We start from the raw sequence: 20,737 nt of genomic DNA, 5'->3' as shown, positions 1-20,737 counted from the left end.
TTAAAAATAAATCATATGTGCCCGTGTAACCTGTCCAACAGTTTATAAGAACTTAAGAGCCATGATGAGGATTTATAAAGAAGACGATAATATAAATACAAACACTAAAATAATGCATGCAAAGATAGTTTCACCATGAACCACAGGGTGTCGCTGTAATATAATTTATGAATGAATAATTTCATGTTTTTTATCTCTCTCTTGGATTGTTTTTTTTTAACACTTTCAATTCACACTCATATGCCTTTATCTGTTAAGACCAAGTCTTCAATTACAAACCTGGTTCTGGTTGAGACCAAATATGTTATTATATGTTGCCTATTATATGTATTATCTATGCATTAGGCTAGGCCTACAGTAAATTTGCCAGGCTATCAAACACACGATCATTTCAAAAGCTTTATTTTATTGCCGGGGATAAAGGCCCTGTAACACTGAATAAAAGGAAACGGATACAAAAAAGAAAGAAAAGAAAAAATACAAAGATATATATAAAAAAAGAAGATGAGGAAAAACAAGTGGCAATTAATTGCACAGTGATAACACAACAGATGTAAACAGAAATACACCATCCAACATGTGAATAATAGGCCTATAGGGTGATAAAAAATAAAATAAAAAAAAACACTCAAAAGCCTCTGAAAAGTGAAACATTATAGGCTAATGTACAGATTAAACAATAGGTAGAGAAAAAAAAGTTTTTGTCTTCTTTAAACGAGAATTATAGGCCAATAGTTCATTTAAGTGCTGAGATTGTTAACATGTGTAACTGGTCTCTTACAGGCCTATAGAGTAGCGACTCTTCACAACACTTTAGAGACATTAAGCGACTATAGAGACCAATGCATCGTTTTTGGACCGCTGGTTATGTAGTCAGTCATTTTATCATAGTACTCGTTCCACTGTCCGAAAAAATACCGTATTGCTGCGTCCAAAATCGCATACTGTCTGAGTAGGTAAGCTACTTTATTTGAATTTTGACTTACTTCGCGAACTATAAAGAAGAATGTTCTATAGTATGAATGAAATTCGGACGTACTAGGCTTGTTATGTTACGGTCACGTGACCTACCAGCGTCATAAATCGCATACTTCCCATATTATAGGTGAAAAACAGTGTGTGACAAGAGTATGTCTGAATTCACAGTAGCCTACTCATAAAAGAGAAGGCAGAAAGTACCCGGATGATCTACTTCTTTCCGGCGAGATTCTGAAGTGAGCATATGATGAACACTTTACTATCCCATGAGGCCACGGGACAGGATTTATGAATGACAGTGAAGCAATGCAACAGATGCTGGGAGGTCACATAATGACAACATGGCGAATGTAGTACGTCCAGATTACATTTATACTACACACATATAGAACATACTTTTTTAGAGGTTGTGAAGTAATTATTATAATAAGCACCTACTCAAGAGAGTAGCCTGTGAGATTTCGGGGCACAGCGTCCAGCGAATGCGACTTTACATTACTTTTTTCATAAAAGCACATACTGTTTTTCCAAATATATGCATTCGGACATACTACTCTGTTGGCATATTCTTGTTCACATAGGCTATAGTTGAGAATTTGATTTAGGACGCAGTGTATGCGAGCACAGGTCAGGAGAGAACACATGTAAAGAGCTGACAGTCGGCACATTACATCCAGTGACATTTAAACGACTGAGCAGGTTTTTGCTACTTACCATTGAAAACTTTTGGCAACACTGGCGAGTACACCATTAAAATATTGAAACTTTGAGCTAGTGAAAGAGAAAGCCGACACTTCAGAGGCCCAAAACTCCCTTTATAAAAAAAAAAAAAAAAAAAAAATTAAACTATATTTCATTCACATTTTGCATGAGGTTCAAAGGTAAAGTTCAGGCAATAATTGCTTGTATGAAGACAAAGAGTGTGATGAGTTAGCGTATCGCAATGTGAGGCACTTGCATAGCTGAGTTTCAGTGGGTTTAAAATTGTGACTTTATTTAAGGAAAACATCAAGCTTTTTCTGAATGTTGTCAAAAGAGTCTATTCCCATGTAGTCGGCCTGGCCCTGTTCCCATCTCTGCTTGCGCTCGGCTGAGGACATGAGCGTCTGGACCGGCTCGCTCTCACCAGCATCCTCCTGTTGACAAGAGAAGAATATAGGCAATTAAGACATTCAGTTAATACAAATGAAAAAAAGGGGTGAACTTACAAGTTCTGTACAGTTTGAAAGAATCACAGCTGTCAAAAGTGATAAAGGACAGCCACAGCAGTTTTGAAACTGAAGAAGTGCTTCTCAACCAAAGGGCCTCAAGATGATTTAATGATTTCAGATTAGACTAAACAAGCATTAAAATAAGTCAAAACTACTACAAATCTAGATATTTCTTATTTTAATTCACTGAAAAACCATGATTCCCACAATCTTGAAAATAGTGGATATATGACTAATTTTGTGTTACTGTTTGATTTCTAGAAATTAATAATAAATCTTTAAAATATATATTGAAGTACACATAAAAATATAGTATTTCAATCCAGTAAATACAAAACAAAATGACCCTGTTTGAAGAACCAGGATTCTCACAGTCTTGAAAAACCTGGAAATATGAGGTCGACTAATTGTAAAATTGTGATTTTTAGACCTGGTCATTTTAGACCTGGTAATTACTTTTTAAAGGAACACTCCACCGTTTTTTGAAATAGGGCTTATTCACCTTCTTTCCTACATTTAGATAGGTGGGCAAATGCATTTTTGTCTCAGTGCATGCGTTGTTTTAGTTTGACAGGGTCGGCGCTAGCTTAGCACAATGAATGGAATCCTTTGTTGCCAGCTAGCATGGCCTGAGTAAAAGTGATAAAAAAAACAAAAAAGCACCTAATTACTTCTTGTGGCCTGCGTATTCACAACGAGTACAAATAGCGATGCAGATTAACACTAGGCGATTTCCTAGGCAGATATTGACTTGGGACTATATTAGGGGGAAGCACAGGCGAAGCACTGCTGCTAAGGCGAAGCACTGCTACTTGGGCGCAGAGATATCACGCAACACATGAAATGTGAATATGTGGTATAATATGTGAATGTGAATACAGGTATAATATGGGTCGATTTATACATGCGGCATGTTTAAAATAATCACTTACTCTGTGGACAGTTGTCCATTTGGTCCATTCGGCATGGGGCTTTTTTTCCAGTTCACTTTATCACACCGGGGGAAAAAATAGAGTAAAAGTTACTGCAGGATGGATCAACGCCGTGAAATCCTCGATAGCTGTGACCTCCTCCTGTCGTTCTATTTCCAAAGCACGCAGCTCCTCTTCTGAAAACTGAGGTATGGTTCTGGCTCTGGCTCTTGACTGTCTGAGAAGTTACCCTCTTCGTCTCTCACAAAATTAGCCATGTTCATCGCCATTCATGTACTGTAGGAAAAATAGCCAGCTACTATTCACGCTGGTATGTTGACGGAAGTCGTGGGATTTCATGTGTTGCGTGATATCTCTGCGCCCAAGTAGCAGTGCTTCGCCTGTGCTTCCCCCTAATATAGTCCCAAGTCAATATCTGCCTAGGAAATCGCCTAATGTTAATCTGCATCGTACTCGTTGTGAATACGCAGGCCACAAGTAGTAATTAGGTGCTTTTTTATTATTTTTTTAATCACTTTTACTCAGGCCATGCTAGCTGGCAACAAAGGATTCCATTCATTGTGCTAAGCTAGCGCCGACCCTGTCAAACTAAAACAACGCATGCACTGAGACAAAAATGCATTTACCCACCTATCTAAATGTAGGAAAGAAGGTGAATAAGCCCTATTTCAAAAAACGGTGGAGTGTTCCTTTAAGTCATGCATATTTATAATAAAATCTTAAAACAAAAAAAACAAAAAACAAAAAAAAACACTAATAAATAATTTTCCCGTTATTCCAACCTATATTTGTTGGAATATTATATACCTATAAAATATTATTATTTTTTATTAGATTTAATTGTATTAAATTAGATTGATAATAATGATAATAATAATAATAATAATAATGATAATAATAATGATAATAATAATGATAATAAATTATTAAAGCAAATTAGCTAGATGCTTATATGTAAATGCAAAATAAAATTTGACAAAAAAAATAAAAAAATAAAATTACACCATTATATGAGAACTGAACTGGATGATGACACTGTCTCCAGAGCGGCTGTATATATATAAATGAACTAAATTAATTTCATAAAGATTTACAATTAATGCATTTAAATTAATTGTAAAGCTGTTCTGAAACAATCTGTATTTTAAAAAGCACTATACAAATGAAGGTGACTTGACTTTACATGCCGTTTTGTTGTTAAAGGGGTCATATAATGGTACATGCACCCATCTCAAATCAAGCCGCTCGATTTTGTGACGTCTACTGTAAAATGTTGGTTTAATAACTCAGTAAAATCAATAAAATAAGAACAAATGATCAAATTACAAGAAATAAACCATGCTTTTCAGGTTGGTCTAACAGTAGTTTACAGGTGCAGAAATAAAAGCAAGCAAATGTAAATTGACACTGAATAACCGTTTTTTAACATTAATAAGGATGTTTAATTTATACAGTGAAGACTATGCAGTCAAGAGCAGTGAGTGATTATATTTTTGTCCTTTGTGATTAACATTAAAAACAGACAGCAGCAGGTTTATTAGGTTGTTGTCCCTTATCTAATATACTGATACTGTACACATGCGTTTACTTTCTCAACGGTTTACATTCAGACTAGGTTTACTAGGATACTAGATTTTTTATTTACGTAATTTTGTGGGAATGTGTCCACTCAAGTGCAAGAAGACGTGAAAGAGCTCAGTTTAGTGTTCACGCGCTGTCAGAGACGCGGCTGTTTGGGCGCGCGCTTTCCACACAGCACATGAGTAATGAAACGAGTTCCCTTTCACGTCTTCTTACGCTTGAGTAATTAAATCGTCAAGGCTTTTGTTGACTTTTTCAACGGTTCCGAGCATCGTTCATGTTTGTTCACGTTCATGCATTGTTAGAATTCATAAAAATGTTACCAGCCAACTGGCGAGTGACACAGTTTCATATACTTTAGTGTTAATTTTAGTCCCTGAATGGAAGTATGAGAATTGTGACACGGCCATGAAGACTCATGGAAAGGGTTGTTTATAGTATTCTGTGGGGTCTGACCTCGCAGCCGGAGCAGAAGGGCTGGTCTCCGTACTCTCGGATCAGCATGGGCACCACCTCACCGCTGTACAGCGTCCACCACTCCAGGAGGAAGCTGGGGTGAGCCGCCGCCATCACGTCCCCGCGCACTCGCCTCTGCCTGGGGTTGTACGTGTAGCTCCACGGCTTCATCTGGCCCAGGAAGTGGACGACTTTTGCATTTGCACCATATCTGTGGACAGAAAGACTAGGAATAGTTCACACAAAAAAATTAAAATTCTGTCATCATTTATTTACCTTCAAGTTGTTCTAAACCTGTATGCATTTCTTTATTCTGCTGAACACAACAGAATATGGGTTACTAAACAGTTGATGGACCCCATTGACATCCAGATAATGAAAAAAAATATTATGGATGTGAATGGAGCGCATCAACCGACATTCAAAATATCTTTCATGCTCAGAAGACAGAAATGTAGGCAATACTTTATATTTTTCAGTGTCCTTTATACACGTTACATGTACTTACCATAGTAATAACAGTAAATTATGCATAATTACATGCAACTAACCCTCAACCAAATCTTAATCCTATAGTAAGTACGTGTTGTTGCTTAAAGGGATATTTCACCGCTGGAAAGATGAATGTGTATTTAAATTGGGTCATTTATGTAGTAGAAATGTGAAATTATTTTAGAAGTTGGTGCCGTCTAGACTGAGAAAAGCCAGAAAATGTATTTTTGGCTCATGTGGATGAAAGACAACAACTCCCAGAATGCACTTGCTTCGCTGCCCTACGAGGACACTCCCAAGCCACGCCTACCGGTTACAGAGGGCAGTATCGGGAGAAATGATACAGCTAGGCTACTAGTCGACTCGAAACTGAAAAGATGGCGTTTTATCGTGAGATCCCCCTATGGGCGGGTTGAACACATGCGGGACGAGCTCCTCCTACTGGCTGGAGTCTCTCACCTCTGGACAAAAAAGCCTCCGATGACGCTAAATGCCGATTTTTGCGTCATCGGAGGATTTTTTCCAGACAAAAAATACAGAAATCTCTCGTCTCAGGGGGACATGAGGGAGGGAAGCACGGTCATTCGAAAAAAAATACCGGGTTTCAACTGATACTAAGCTTAAAGGGATACTTCAGGATTTGTTTGACAAAAACACAATTTCTACATAGTGTGCCTTTTAAGACCCCATGAAATGGTATGGCGAGTACAGTTTTCATTCTTCTTCTACACTTTGTATTTAGCATTAAGCTTTGTATTAGTAGAAAACCTGTAGTATTTTCGAATTACCATGCTTTCCACCCTCATATCCCCCTGAGACGAGAGATTTATGTATTTTTTGTCTGGAAAAAATCCTCCGATGACGCAAAAATCGTCATTTAGCGTCATCGGAGGCTTTTTTGTCCAGAGGTGAGAGACTCCAGCCAGTAGGAGGAGCTCGTCCCGCATGTTTTCAACCCGCCCATAGAGGGTGGGATCTCACTCACAGAATGTACAAACAGTGTCAGCCATCTTTTATTTGGAAGCTAAGCTAACGGGTTCTTATTCTGTGGAGAAAGCTGAGTAGTAGGGGTTACCATACATCCTCTTTTTCCCGGACATGTCCGGCCGTCAAGATCGTCCAAAATGTCCGGGATCCGGCTTTTGCTTTCTGCGGTCGCCATTCATTGTTTACATGCACACCTTCTGTTTCAATCTAGCTGAATTCATTCCGATTGGTGAATCTGAATGTAGTGTTTACATGAATGCTAAACAAGTGATGTGAGTTTTAACATTGCTAAGAAAATTCCCGCTCCTCCGTAAGAGATACGAGACTGGTGCGTCTCACAGGTGTCGCTCATCAGTAATCACGCCACCGGCCTCGTGTCGTTCTCCCGCGGCCCTCAGCCTCATCCTGCTCGCCACAGTAAACATAATGAATGTCGACTATAGAACGCAAAAGCCGAATCCCGGACATTTTGTGCGATCTCAAAAACCGGGGCAGACTTGTCACGGAGACTCACTAGTAGCTTAGCTTTGTTGTTTAACTGGGTTCTCTAACCGGTATGCGTGGCTTGGGAGTGGCCTCCTAGGGCAGCGAAGCTAGTGCATTCTGGGAGTTGTTGTTTTTCATCCACGAGCCAAAAATACATTTTCTGGCTTTTCTCAGTCTAGAAGGCTCCAAATTCAAAAATAATTTCACATTTCTACTACATAAATGACCCAATTTAAATACACATTCATCTTTCCAGGTGAAGTATCCCTTTAATGCTAATCGGTGAAGTATCCCTTTAAGATTATTCAGTACTTAAATATATAATTACACTAACAATGACACCTTAAAATAAAATGTAACCGAAATTTATACAGGTTTGGAACAACTTGAGGATGAGTAAATGATGACAATTTTCATTTTTGGGTGAACTATCCCTTTAAGAGCAAGATTTACTAACTGCTTATGCCAGCATAAACTACTGTCAGGATTCACTAAAGACCAGGAGGCAAGGCAGGCAGTGCTTCCTCAAAAAACTGGATGAGAAAATAATCTATATTACAAAAATAAAACAAATATTACAAAACGGGACGTTAAAAAGTGTATAAATCACTCCGTGGCAAGCAGGACGAGGCCGAGAGCCGTGAGAGAACGGCGTGACTGATAATGAGCGTCACGTGCGACGCACCGGTCTCGTATCTCACGGAGGAGCTTCAGAGCATTAGAGGAGTGGCGACAGTGAAGGATGAGAGAGGACCAGGCCTGGACTATTTATGTTATGTTTTTGTATGTGTTTTGTGGGCCTGAAAACACAAACTTTTGAAAACGGGTTTCAAAGTGAAACTGTGAAAATGATAACGTTATCATCTCCGTGTAAACTACAAAAACATGAATCTGTGAAAACGGTGACATCATGCACATGTATTACGTGTTCAGTCTATGCACGTAGTGTTTCTTTACAAAGTGACATCACCACCTACTGGCCTGACAGCAGAATACAGCATTTTTTAGTCGTTTTCGCAGATCCGTGTGAACGACCCTATGCTCTGTTCTTTAATTTTGCACATCCGCAGAACTTTCCACTCTCATGTGGACATTCCATAGGTGTCACTGTCCATAAGGTTTATGAATGCATTTAAATGCATTAAAATGTGTTTATTGCTTTGTGGTCAAGTAATACATAATGGTTTAACTGTTTACAAGGACTGAAATCTGCTCTCACTTTTTTTTCACATTTTCTGTGGGTTGAAATCAGCTAAATCTATTGATATATGGTAAATGGTGTGAAAAAAATCAAATAAAACACTATTACTACTGGCAGCTGAAAACATTTTTGAATTAGAGAGTCTCCTGAAATGATTCTGACACTCGTTCTCAGCCCTGTCTCACACTCTTCTTTCCTCATCTACTGTAACCTGATGTTAAGGCATAAGCAGCAAACTCATGTGACTGTGTGTATCCTCTTACTGTCCCATCCTGAAGGCCAGCGCATGCCAAGATCAATGATATAGTGTCAAACAGGGCCGCTGATGGAGTCGCACTTACTGTTTGAAAGCAGGAAGGTAAGTGTAGATGGCTATGCTGCTCATGTTATAGATGAAAGGAAGGTGTTTCGTGATGTCAGCGGTTGCCCAGTCGCTGAAGAAGCCGTTCAGAACTCCTTGGTCACCTCCTATTGGACAAACAATTAATAAAGAATGTCACTTAAAATGGAATGAACCATTTCATTTATCAATATAATTTAGAACACTAAAAGCACTTCATTTAAGCCTTTAATGAAGCTAAAGTGTGTAATTGCAAAGAATAATTAAACAATTAAATGAATAAAAAGATGAATCAATTAAATAAAAAAATACATTTATAACGAATATATACAAATAATTAAATGAATAAATAAATATGAACAAATAAATAATTAAATACAAATGAACAAAATAAACAATTAAATAAAATAGTAAATGAATAACTAAAATGAATAATTAAATAACATTAAATAAGTAAATAAAAACAATTTATTAAAAAAAATTATTAATAGAATGAAGAAATAATTAACAAAATAAAAAACAATTAAATAAAAGCCAATTAACAACACAAAATAAACTAAATGAATACAAAGACTGTTTAAACAAATGAATAATTAAATAAATAAAATAAAAAATAAATGAAACAAATAAAACTAAATAATGAATATATTAAAACAATTAAATGAATAAATATAAACAAATAATTATATTGATTATTTTTTTCTTAGTGCAAAGAATATTTAAATATGTTCACTAAAAGGTTCTTTGTGGAACCCAATGATTGAAAATGATTGTGAAAACTCCCTTTTAGAACCTTGATTTTGTTTTATACACTGTTTTATAAAAATAAAGTATAAAATTTACATTTTGAATTCTGTTATGCTATGTTATGTCAGGCTGTTGCTATGGGGTTGCTAAGGTGTCCTCGTTGCTTTTAGTATTCTTTATCAGTCTTTTTGGTTGTTTCTAAGGTGTTCTAGCCTCCTACTGACATTTTGTATGTGATGAAATCTGATCTGTTTGCTCAGAGTAGCTGTCAGTGTGGACGACAGAGGTGTACAGAGTCCCAGAACTGCAGACTACATAGTGAATGAGGACAGTGAGTGAAGATTAGTTTATTCAGATACAGCTGCAAACAATATTGCGCAGATGGCACTGAAAACAGTATGTTGTGCCCCAAGTGGTGTTTTTTTTATTATTATTTTTTTTTACCTAAAATGAAATTAAACACCAACAATACTTTTATCCACATCTTATAGCACTGCAGAAAAAAAAAAAAAAAAAAAATTCCCATATGAAGACCAGTTAGGCTCTTTACTCCCGTACGAGGAATGTGCCCAGGTGCTTACTAGTTGAAAAAGGACCCTACATATCTAAAAGAGATGCATGCATGCTGGCTCAAAGGTCAGCGAGGACACACACCACAGAGACACGGCTTTACATGTTACAGCATGACACATACTGACACTATTAAAACAAGCACTGAAAGGCTGTTTAATAAGCCTGTATTGAGATCAGGTGTCTGCTATACAGACACAGAGTCCAGGAGTGTAGGAGGACACGGGCAATATTAATAGCGCTCCTGAAGACACACAGACAGCTGGTTAGCATTAAAGGGATAGTTCGCCCAAAAATTGTCATTAATTACTCACCCTCATGTCGTTCCAAACCCGTCAGACTTTTGATCAACACAAATGAAGATCTTTTTGATGAAATCTGAGATTGCTGTCCCTCCATTGACAGCTACGCAACTACCACTTTGATGCTTCAAAAAGTGAATAAAGAGATTGTCAAACTAGTCCATGTGAATAGAGCGGTTTAATCAATTTTCTGAAGAGACTCGATCGCTTTAAATGATGATATAACAAGAACAATGTTTATATGTGAATAAAAGCTTAAATTCAATCGGCTCATCGTAAAGTGATCGTGACTATTCAGAAAATTTGGACTAAACCGCTCAATTCATGTGGATTAGATTTACGATCTCTTTATGAACTTTTTGAAGCGGCAAAGTGGTAGTTGTGTAGCTGTATGTAAAATAACGATCATCAAAACTTATGTTACTGAATGAAGTGTCGACCCAGGACGAGCTAAAGGACAGTGAAGCTTTAGGGGTGTTGATGGACTCGATCGACTCCATCTGTGCTTTGATCATCGTTCTGAATCCCATACAAACGTAGTCTTTGATAAAAACATGATTTTCTCAGCTTTTTGCTCAAAATGTTGATTTATTTATTTTTTTTCAACTTGCCCACATTCAAGTGTTAATAAAGGAATGCATGAAGCTAGAATAAAACGTTTTCTTTTTTTTTGGTTGTTTTAAAGCATAGGGTCTGCATATTCAGACATTCATGCAACATAATATTGTGTGGGCCATGAAACTTAAAAATGATCAGAAATGATCAAAAATGCTTGAGGTGACTGGCAACCTTTTCAAAAACTCTGGCGGGAAAAGAGTTAAAAAGAATCATACACATTGTACATAGCATTTACTGTCGCTTGGTGGAATTTTGCAGGCAAAATCCAGTTATTTTAATATGAATCCACACAATCTTAAAGCTACACTGTGTGATATTTTCCCCCATAGCAGTGACATTGTATATGACTACCCAGTGAATATTAGTTTCTGTTCCTTTCAATTCCGAGGGCGTTTTAACTCCTACGGTGGCCGTATTATTCCGAGATTAACATGGCTTCCAGTTCGACTTCGTCCATGAGTGTTCTTTCAAGTGATGAGGTTACTTCAGAAAACTATTACAAAGTGCATTTAGTTATTTAGTCAGTTAACATGTAGGTTATGACCTCTATGTAAAATGAATAATAGTTTTATGTTTTCGTTATTTTGGTACCATTTCATTGCTAATATCAGCTATCAATATTGACTTTGGTCTTGCTGATTTGCCTGTCACGTTGACGTTTTAATTCTCTCTTTCGCTTCCTTGGCGACTCTGCTACATGTCCTCGAAAATAGGCGTGATCCTCCATCTTCAGCAATCTTTCAAATCTGCCGGCAGTCGCGAGTAATCTCCCCCTCACATTCGTCACGGTGTCACTGAGTGTAAAACGCGAAAGGCGAAGCTTGAATTTCCAGGTATGTCCCTCTTTGGCTAATGTATTTTCAAGATGGAGGCGCAACATGGCTGCATGTATTATAAAACGCTTACGAGAATACTTTATTAGTTGCTGGAAGTAATTACACATGAATGAGCACATATACTTTTGATAGAACAAAGTGTTTTTTGCTAAGTATCAACTTAAAAAGTTACACAGTGTAGCTTTAAGTTTCGTGTGAGGGCAAAATTGGCCCAAAAAGCTGTTGCTCATGTTCAAGTTGCTGTGCTGGCCTGCAGAAAGCTGCTTGGTTTGAAAGAGACCCGTGTGTGAGCTAAGCTGAACTGCGCTTAGATTTGTCATCCTCTGCACTAAAGCACATGAATGTTTGCTCTAGGACAGGCCATGTGCACGATATGAGGAAATTAATATAGACTCAGCACAAACCATATACAGCATCCTCACTGCCAGCCAAAAAAAGAGCTTTTGAAACTCAAATAATGCTACGTGCCCTAAACAGATTATCTAACATGCTGGAGCATTCAGAATAACGTGCTTGCAAAGCATGCTGGTTTACCAGCTAAACCAATCCACAGCCAGTTTATCTGGGCGTGCCGTCAGGAGCCCAGAAACAGGGTTCAGAATCGGCCCCCGGGGCTTTCCTTCTGCATGTGGCTCTACAAACATTACTACAGTCTTGAAGCGCTCATTTTGACGGGATGATCTGAACGGTCCAGGAATGCACATAGTCTCACGCTGGTTTACATTGGCAGAGGATGAGAACAAGTCCACATGATAGCCTCGGGTCATCAGGACTGTAATAAACGAGGAAATGGAAAGATGCTTGTTTGATGCCTTGTTTCACTCTACAGGTACTCCAAGACATACGAGAAAAGGTAAAAAAAAATATAAAAAAAAAAATAATAATAATTATATATATATAAATTGTATATAAATTGTACTGTTGATTAAAATCCTAAAACAAGCCCAATGCACAGGACAATAGAGACACCAAAATAAAAATATTCATGATTCTGAAGCTGAAAATACAGAATTATTTTAGACGAATATGCTTGCACTCTTTCACTGACTAGAGATATTTAAAATAACGTAGGCCACTTTTTACTGGTAACAAGATATTTGGCCCACAAATCAGGACCCACAAATATTGCATTATATATAGTAGTTTAATGTAGTACGGACACTAAAACTCTGAAAACTTTAAAAATTTCTCACACAGTATTTTTTATTTTATAACTTGATGCATTTTTGTATTGCTGACACCCCTACAAAACACTCCTGAAACTGCTGATCACAGAGATTATCACTAAACATACTTTTAATTCTTTGAATTTCTTTAGTTTAAACCCCAACACTCTGGAAGTGAGCAAAACAGGAGGCATAGAAAAGCTTTAAGCATCACTGACATTTTCTTTCCAAAATGTGAATCTAGTTTCGTAGTTCCTTCCCTCCCAAACTCAGTTTCAATAAGCAGAGAATACCATGAGACAACATGGCAACAGTCATGAAGAGTTCAAACTATCCCCGTTACGACCACGGACAAACTAGCCCTGCTAAAAATAAAGCAATCATTACAAATTACCAGACCATTAGAGCATTGACGTGTCATTAAACAGGGCAGAGGATGTTCAGAGGATGGTCACTTCACAAAAATAGACTGAAAATTCAAGCTGACGAGATTGTGTAGCATTTATACGGCCTGCAATAAGCACAGACCGTGATTATGACAGCCCAGAAAGAGAACAAAAGCATAATAATCAGGCTCTTGAAAAGCTGCCAGTCTCCATAATGTAAGCAGTGTCAATTAATTTCAGAAACCGCATCAGAGCCCTCCCTCAGAACGCTGCAATCTGATTGGCTCCTCGACGGTCGCGCTCAAACTCTCAGCCTGACTCGTGTAAGAATGGGTTCACTGTGTCGTCGAGATGAAAACGGGTCCAAAGCTTTACAGCGATGCATCAGTTTCCTGAAAGTCTCTCGCACAAGCTGGCATGTGCAAACAATTATTCGTCCTGCATTTTATCAACGGATAAAAAACAAAGTGAATGGAAAGTGAAACATGCATGCTCTTGTCCGTTTAGCCATTTAACCAAATTACAAAAACCCATAAAAGTTGCGTAACAAGCAACTTTGCCAAGAGGTGGCTGTAGAGAAATGGCCCTTGGCTCCCAAAGAAAAGGAAAAAGAGGGTTGCCTTGAAAGGGCTTTTGTTCGCTAGGAGCGCTTGAGCCAAATTCCTCTCGCCGGGCTCATGAACCAGCTGTGTTGGGTAATACTCGGGAGGCTCTGCTGGCAGCTTTTAGCTTGAGGTAATTTTGTGATGCAAACAAGGAAGGGCGGGTTAATTGCGCTGACATTATGTGCAAGATGAGCACACGTCAAACTGATGGGTGTGTGATTATCTGCAGAGATGTTTCGACTGGAATGATAAGGAAGATGCCTCCATTATTTAGCCATGTCTGGCCTTGATAAATCACCAGAGAGAGACATAAGAGCTGCTGAAACAAATGTCAGTTTACGATCTATTCAAGACCAGGGGTGTCCAATCCTGCTTTCTGGGAGTCTGAAGACCTTGATTAGTTGTGGTGTGTCTAAACTCTAACATGACAAAAAGAAGCACCTTTAATTGGTCTATATCAGGGGCGTTTTACACAACACCGTTTTCACACACACAAAAAAATAAAAAAAAAAAATATGCGTTTTGGCTGTTCATTTACACAACAACAGCAGGAAGGCCTGAAAATGCAAACTTTTGCAAACAAAGTTTTCTCATACGATACGATGTGTATTACATGTTCAGTTTGTAGGCGTATAGGCTTTCTTTACAAAGTGACATCGCCACCTACTGGCCTGACAGCAGAATACAGCGTTTTTAGTCGTTTTCACAGATCCGTGTGAACGGGAACGTTTTGACAGTGTTGTCGTCTGTACGTGAAAAAAGCAAAAGTAAAACACTTTGTTTCCACTATATCCGTTGTTGTGTAAACGTACCCCACGGACCCCTAAATAAGATCATCTTTATGATCACCCTGAAGCTTAAAAAGGCAGCTCTATATTTTCATGTAACAACCCCAATTTACACTGTGAAAAATAAATATGTTTACTTTTTTTAAATACTCAGTACTGTACTGTGTAAATTTGAGCAATTTTGCCAATAAGGTAAACATATATTTTAGGATGTTTTAATGGAAACATATTTTTTGCAGTGTAAATAATTGTCTGACTCAGCACGTCACTGACAAAACATTATAAAAATAAAACGTGCATTTCTTACGGTTTCCTTCAAATACAATTGTATTGTTCATAATATTGGGAAGAGCACAAAAGGGGTTATCATTAGGCTGTTGTCTGTCTGTGCACGACACGGATATGAGGTTTTACAGCACTACTGTCATCAGACCCATTCAAACCGGCCAATGATCACGGAGCGAGTCCTTCTGTGTCTGTCATTATGCCATTATGTTGCTAAGCCATCTGCTAGACAGAGTAAGTGCATCATTGATCATTATTAGTGTGAAAATATCCTCAATTAAACATGAGTTCTGCTATTTAGAACACAATTTAAAGCAGAATTATCAAGCGCCAAGCAATCCTCGCTGTAGTTAAAACATTAAAACACAGCATGCCACAGGAAAAGTGTTCAAAAGCAAAGCATCCACTACAAATATTTCTATTTAAATTGTAAATTGTAACTTCTGGATAATGATTTCATGTAATTTCAGTGCTTAACTCTATTATTGAGATTGGCATATTAAATCTAAATGTAGAAATGGCAATGTTCAAATGGAAAACAGAGTTTAAATAATTATGTTCACGTCATTACTTCGCTCACTCCGGTAAATGAGTGCGTACACACGGTCTAGAGTGTGTGTACGGTGCGCACACATTTACGCCAAGTTTATTTTGTATAAATCCCGATGTGTGCTTGGAAAATTGCGTATGCACATTTCAATGCCTTTTGTGTGCGTACGCATCGTTTATGCATCAGGCCACTGGTCTATATGACTCGCACCATATCAATGTGTTCTGAAGTCATACAATAACTTTGTTTGAGAAACAGAAATTTAAGTTATTTACTAAAACTCTTGCCCTTCTGTCCGCAGCCAATCAACATAACATATTGTAAAGGATTCAGAATATAATGCATGCGTCATATGAACTACTTCTATGGTGCCTTTTGGCCTATGGTAACTTTGTTTAGTTTTCGTTGTGTGGAAAAGAGCAGCGTTTTATAATACATGCAGCCATGTTGCGCCTCCATCTTGAAAATACATTAGCCAAAGAGGGACATACCTGGAAATTCAAGCTTCGCCTTTCGCGTTTTACACTCATTTTAAATATTTTAAGTAATTAAGTGAGTAATCTCATCCCTCCAGCTTGAATAAAATAAAATAAAATAAAATCACTTATGGCTTGTTCACACCAAGGACGGGAACTATTGATAACTATACAAATATTAATTATAATTCTGTGAGAATATGCCACACCACAGCTATAACAACAACAACACAGTGGAACAATATAGTTGGAATCACTTTCAGAACAATGTTGTCCAGTTGACGAACCATAGACATATTGACAGCCAATCAGAATCCATCCTGCTTTAAAGAGCGTGATAATTTAAAGTGGCAGATGTCGAAACTGCAGCGCGTGCTTATAATAAACAGCACATTATTGTCTGCTGGTGTGCATGCTAGTGTAGTGTAATGCTCTAAAACATCCCAAAATGAATGACGCTCGTGGTTTGCGTAGCCTACCATCAAAGCTGCCGTGCTCGGTGCAGAACTGCAGAAGTTTTCCGTAGGTTTCGTTGGACGGGCGAAACACGAACACACCAGAGTTGAAACAATCAGGCCAACCGGGGTCCGGCGCCGCTGACAACTCCTCTCTGTCGAACAGCTCGTCTATGTTCGACACCACCTAGATCCAAAAGAGAAGAGTGAAACTTCACAGAACTGTCAACATAAAGTCAAAATTTACCCTTATGCTCTCCTCGGGTCATTTTGACCCAAATTTAATTTTCTTTTAATTTTTAAAAATTGAGTGTTCATCGGAGTGGTCCAAGACCGTAAGACTTTTGTCTTGAACTTGGAACACACACAGACACTCACACAAAGTTTGTGGTTGTAATAAAAATAGTAACAAATCCTTTCCTCGCGGGCCAATTTGACCCCTATAGGAATGAATGGGACATGAAAAAAAAAAAAAGGGGATTTATTTTATTTGTCAATAGAATATAAAAAAATCTGGCAAAATCCAGAACAAACACATGCACACATAAATGGAGGCATGAGTGAGACAATAGAACATCCTGAATGCAGAACACACGTACACACACACACACACACACACACACACACACACACACACACACACACACACACACACACACACACACACACACACACACACACACACACACACACACACACACACACACACACACACACACACACACACACACACACACACACACACACACACACACACATAGGAATTCCTTTTAAAATAAATGGGGGGGCCATATAACAATGTTTTTTAACATAACATAAGGCAATGTTTTTTTTTTATTCAAATAAAAATAATCCACAAGATGTTGGTGCAGTATAAAATATTTTATATATATACATATATATGCAATGATACAAGCTTTCTGGACAAAAAAAAAATTGTATAAGTATATTAGGGCTTTGGGTCAGGGAAGGATTTGTTACAGGTACGGGAGTAGAGCATTTAATAAATATGTGTGGTCTTATTGTGTACAATTCAGTGGTGCACATACACATTGGTGCAAGTTAAACAAGTTAACTGCAACACAGAGGCTTACATTCACACACTGAGTTAATGAAGCACAATGTAATTCAAGTGACATAACAAACCACACGGACTAACCGCATTATAAATATTTCATACAGGTTTTGACAAGGCACAGCTTAACTCAACACTCACCAGCGTGTCTGCATCCATAAACACACATTTTGAGTAGTGTGTGAGAGTCCAGCAGTGCAGCTTGGTGAATGTGACACCCAGATCAGGTCTCTTCATCATGGCCAAATGTGCCGTGTCCCCGCTGTCCAGCACATCCACTAGCCTGACTTCATCATAGATCTTATGAAGCACGGCCCTAAAAACATTCAACAACAACTTCTTTTGTGTTCCACGGGTGTAAGACGGGTTTGCAACACACTTCTACAGAGGCTGAAATTGACATGTCGTACCTTGACTGATCGGACACATGGGGTCCAATGAGCACCACCAGCTTTTTTGAAGTCTTGTGGTTCCTAAGGGATTTTCCGAGCACCATTGCTCCTCTTGCATAGCTATCATTTGTGGCCAAAGTGACAAATGCCTGTTCTGCCGAGGAAACGAGAGGGTTACAGATTGGCGTAATATGGCATGACTGACAGATGACAGTCTTATAAATTTGATTTCACATTATCTTGCATGACAGAATGAATGCAGATCAATGATGCAGATTTGCCCACATAACTTACAAAGCTTAATATACAAACAGTAGACAGTTATATGACTTTGTAACAATTTTTTTTTATATATATTGTTTAAAAAGTATTACTTTTTTTGATGAGTTGATTTGATTACAAGAATCGGTTCTTTTGAACAATTCATTTCAAAGAACCTGTTCAAAAACTGATTCAGTGATTCTTTTACCTCATGGCATGGTTCCTTACACCATTGCTTGGCATATGATCTAAAATATTCCAGAAAAGCCATATTGTTAAGTTTTATTAAAAAGGGGGTTTGATCTTAATGTCAGAGTTCGGTTTGTAATCATAATTCAGCGCATAAAAGAACATTCAGAAACTAATTTGCATTAAACAATATTAATTATTTTACAGGTATATCTCGCCACTCAAAAGTTTTGCATGTTTTAATTAAATACTTAACCAATTCTTTTTGACATTGAATATTTCCTCGGCTCATTATGAGTCACACACAACCGTTCATTTAAAAGAGTCGGTTCCGAGTTCGCTGAATCTAGTTGTTAACTCGGATAATTGCGAGTCGAACACATTCGAAAAGGCGGTTCAATGAACTCGAGCGCCTGGATTTGATTCAACAACGAATCGTTGGATAACAAAACAATGATATTAAACTCGTTAGTAATGATGCCAGTATATAAACCAATATTAGCTACACACTTTACACCTGCAGAAATATGAGAAATGCAAAGAACATGCACAGTCCTTAAAACCTTTTTGATGCTATTTACATAGGCTACCTATGTACCTGTATAAAGCTCAGCATATAACATGTAAATAAATCGTAGCTATATACAGGTACTTTTCAGTACGAGATGGTCCAACCCCTACACGTCAACAGCTCTGTTTAATTTACAAAGTGTAATCATTGTCACATACCTGCCATGCTTGAAATTTGTAAAAGCTGCTTTGTAGCTCGGACTCCGCCAGAGCAGCAGTGACACTTCAATAAAAGAGACTTTGTTTCACGTCTTGGCTTCATTTTATACCAGCGCGGACATTCTCTATATATACTGCTGCCAGTCACGTGACCAGAACGCGCTCTGCGGACACGCACGCGATTGGCTCGTGATGTTTGGGGCGTGGCTTCATATATGTAACTTGTACTTGTGTGGTTGACAAACTTCCAAGTTTTTGTAATTTATATGAATGTAAAAGGGCAAGTGTATACTTTTACATTTTAATGCCAGAAGTAGGCTACATGTAGATATTGTTTCATAAATATGTATGTACAGTACATTTGTACAAAACATATAAATATATTTATAAAGTTTTATATTCCAAAATAAATATATGTGTATATTCCATATTTTAAACTTCATGACACTTAATACTTATAATAACTTATATTAATAACTAATACTTCTATCTAATGTTATCGGATTGTGTATATTTGTGCTGTTCTAGTGGGAGTTACACACAGCAGAAGATATGAGGACTGTTTTTAGGCTCTACTCAATGTAAATATACAGTGTGAGCAGATTGGTGTCTTGTGCCATCTGCTGGTCAGAGTTTATATCTAAAAATCATAAATAGCCTACTAGATACATCATAAATATGTATCTATACATCATAAATACATCCTATTGCACTTTATACATATTTCAATAATTGACCAGTTGACTGTACATTATCTTTTACATAAGTATATGGGTGCATTACAACATTGTGTACATTTGTTTGAAAATATAAACCACTTTTAAGAAATTTTAAGAAGCATTATTATAATTGCAACAAGGCCTTTCAAAAAGTAATTTATTAAAGGGATAGTTCACCCAAAACTGAAAATTCTGTCATCATTTACTCACCCTCAAGTTGTTCCAAACCAACCAAACCCGAATGAATTTCTTTCTTCTGCTGAACACAAAAGATATTTTGAAGAATATGGAGGGGAGGGAAATACCATGGAAGTCAATGGTGCCCATATTCATCAAAATATCTTCTTTTAATTTTATTTTAAAATGAGTAGAAGAAAAGTTGTTGACGTTTTTGTGGTTCATTGCGCATTGCGTGACGGTTTGTGGGATATGTAGTTCTTAACCTACTAAAACCTCGTGGCTTTTCAGTGATGACGTCAAATTGTAGGCCAAAACGAAAGGAATACCCCGGTTTATTTTCTTAGTATATAATACTATAATATTATATAGTAAGAAATATATAATAATAGCCTATATTATATTACTATGCGTTATGTAGTGTTAATTCAACGTCTATTAAAGTCACTCATCAGTCCGCCGCTGAAGAGTTGTGTGGTCATGTGATAGATGTTACTTTTCTCAGCGCTACAACAGATTCACCAAATCAGTCGCTTTACAAGAAAATGACATTTTTTTTTATTTGTATCTTAGGTAACAATTACTGTAATTTATAGATTTAAACAAATACACACAATGTAAGACAAAACATGTCCTAAAATTTGAATGCGTTCCAATGAATGGAGGATTCGGTTTGCATGTAGACTCTGTGTTTCATAGCAGTTAGTAGTCATTTCTGTTTTGAACGCCCCTTTATGTGCTGTCAAA

General features: G+C 37.5%; 1 protein-coding gene across 4 annotated transcripts; it reads right to left on the bottom strand.

The window, feature by feature from the left end:
• Positions 1-385: 385 nt before the first annotated feature.
• Positions 386-19,254, bottom strand: gyg1b (glycogenin 1b). Of its 4 annotated transcripts, none has more exons than XM_084102122.1 (8): positions 19,095-19,195; positions 18,385-18,424; positions 17,934-18,069; positions 17,665-17,839; positions 16,473-16,635; positions 8,666-8,792; positions 5,159-5,384; positions 386-2,114 (listed from the first exon to the last, which is right to left on the bottom strand). In XM_084102122.1, exons 3-8 carry the CDS (start codon positions 18,017-18,019, stop codon positions 1,971-1,973), a joined length of 921 nt encoding a protein of 306 aa, XP_083958248.1. In that variant the 5' UTR covers positions 18,020-18,069; positions 18,385-18,424; positions 19,095-19,195; the 3' UTR covers positions 386-1,970. The 4 variants fall into 4 exon arrangements, with proteins under 4 accessions (XP_083958248.1, XP_083958249.1, XP_083958247.1 ...); XM_084102123.1 differs by having other exon boundaries at positions 5,159-5,369; XM_084102121.1 differs by lacking the exon at positions 18,385-18,424 and having other exon boundaries at positions 5,159-5,369; positions 19,095-19,254.
• Between the last annotated feature and the right edge of the window lie 1,483 nt (positions 19,255-20,737).

This window comes from Abramis brama (genome assembly GCF_963993115.1).
Source record: "Abramis brama genome assembly, chromosome: 24".
NCBI lineage: Eukaryota > Metazoa > Chordata > Actinopteri > Cypriniformes > Leuciscidae > Abramis > Abramis brama.
The sequence above is the reverse complement of the archived record's forward strand: the minus strand, read 5'-3'. Positions and strand labels throughout refer to the sequence as shown.

Coding starts and splice junctions, on each gene's coding strand:
- gyg1b (XM_084102120.1), bottom strand. CDS start 19,197: ATGAAGCCAAGACGTGAAACAAAGTCTCTTTTATTGAAGTGTCACTGC. Junction 16,636..17,664: donor TTATGGATGCAGACACGCTG/GTGAGTGTTGAG, acceptor TTTTGGATCTAG/GTGGTGTCGAACATAGACGA. Junction 8,793..16,472: donor CGAGCACGGCAGCTTTGATG/GTAGGCTACGCA, acceptor TTTGTCCAATAG/GAGGTGACCAAGGAGTTCTG.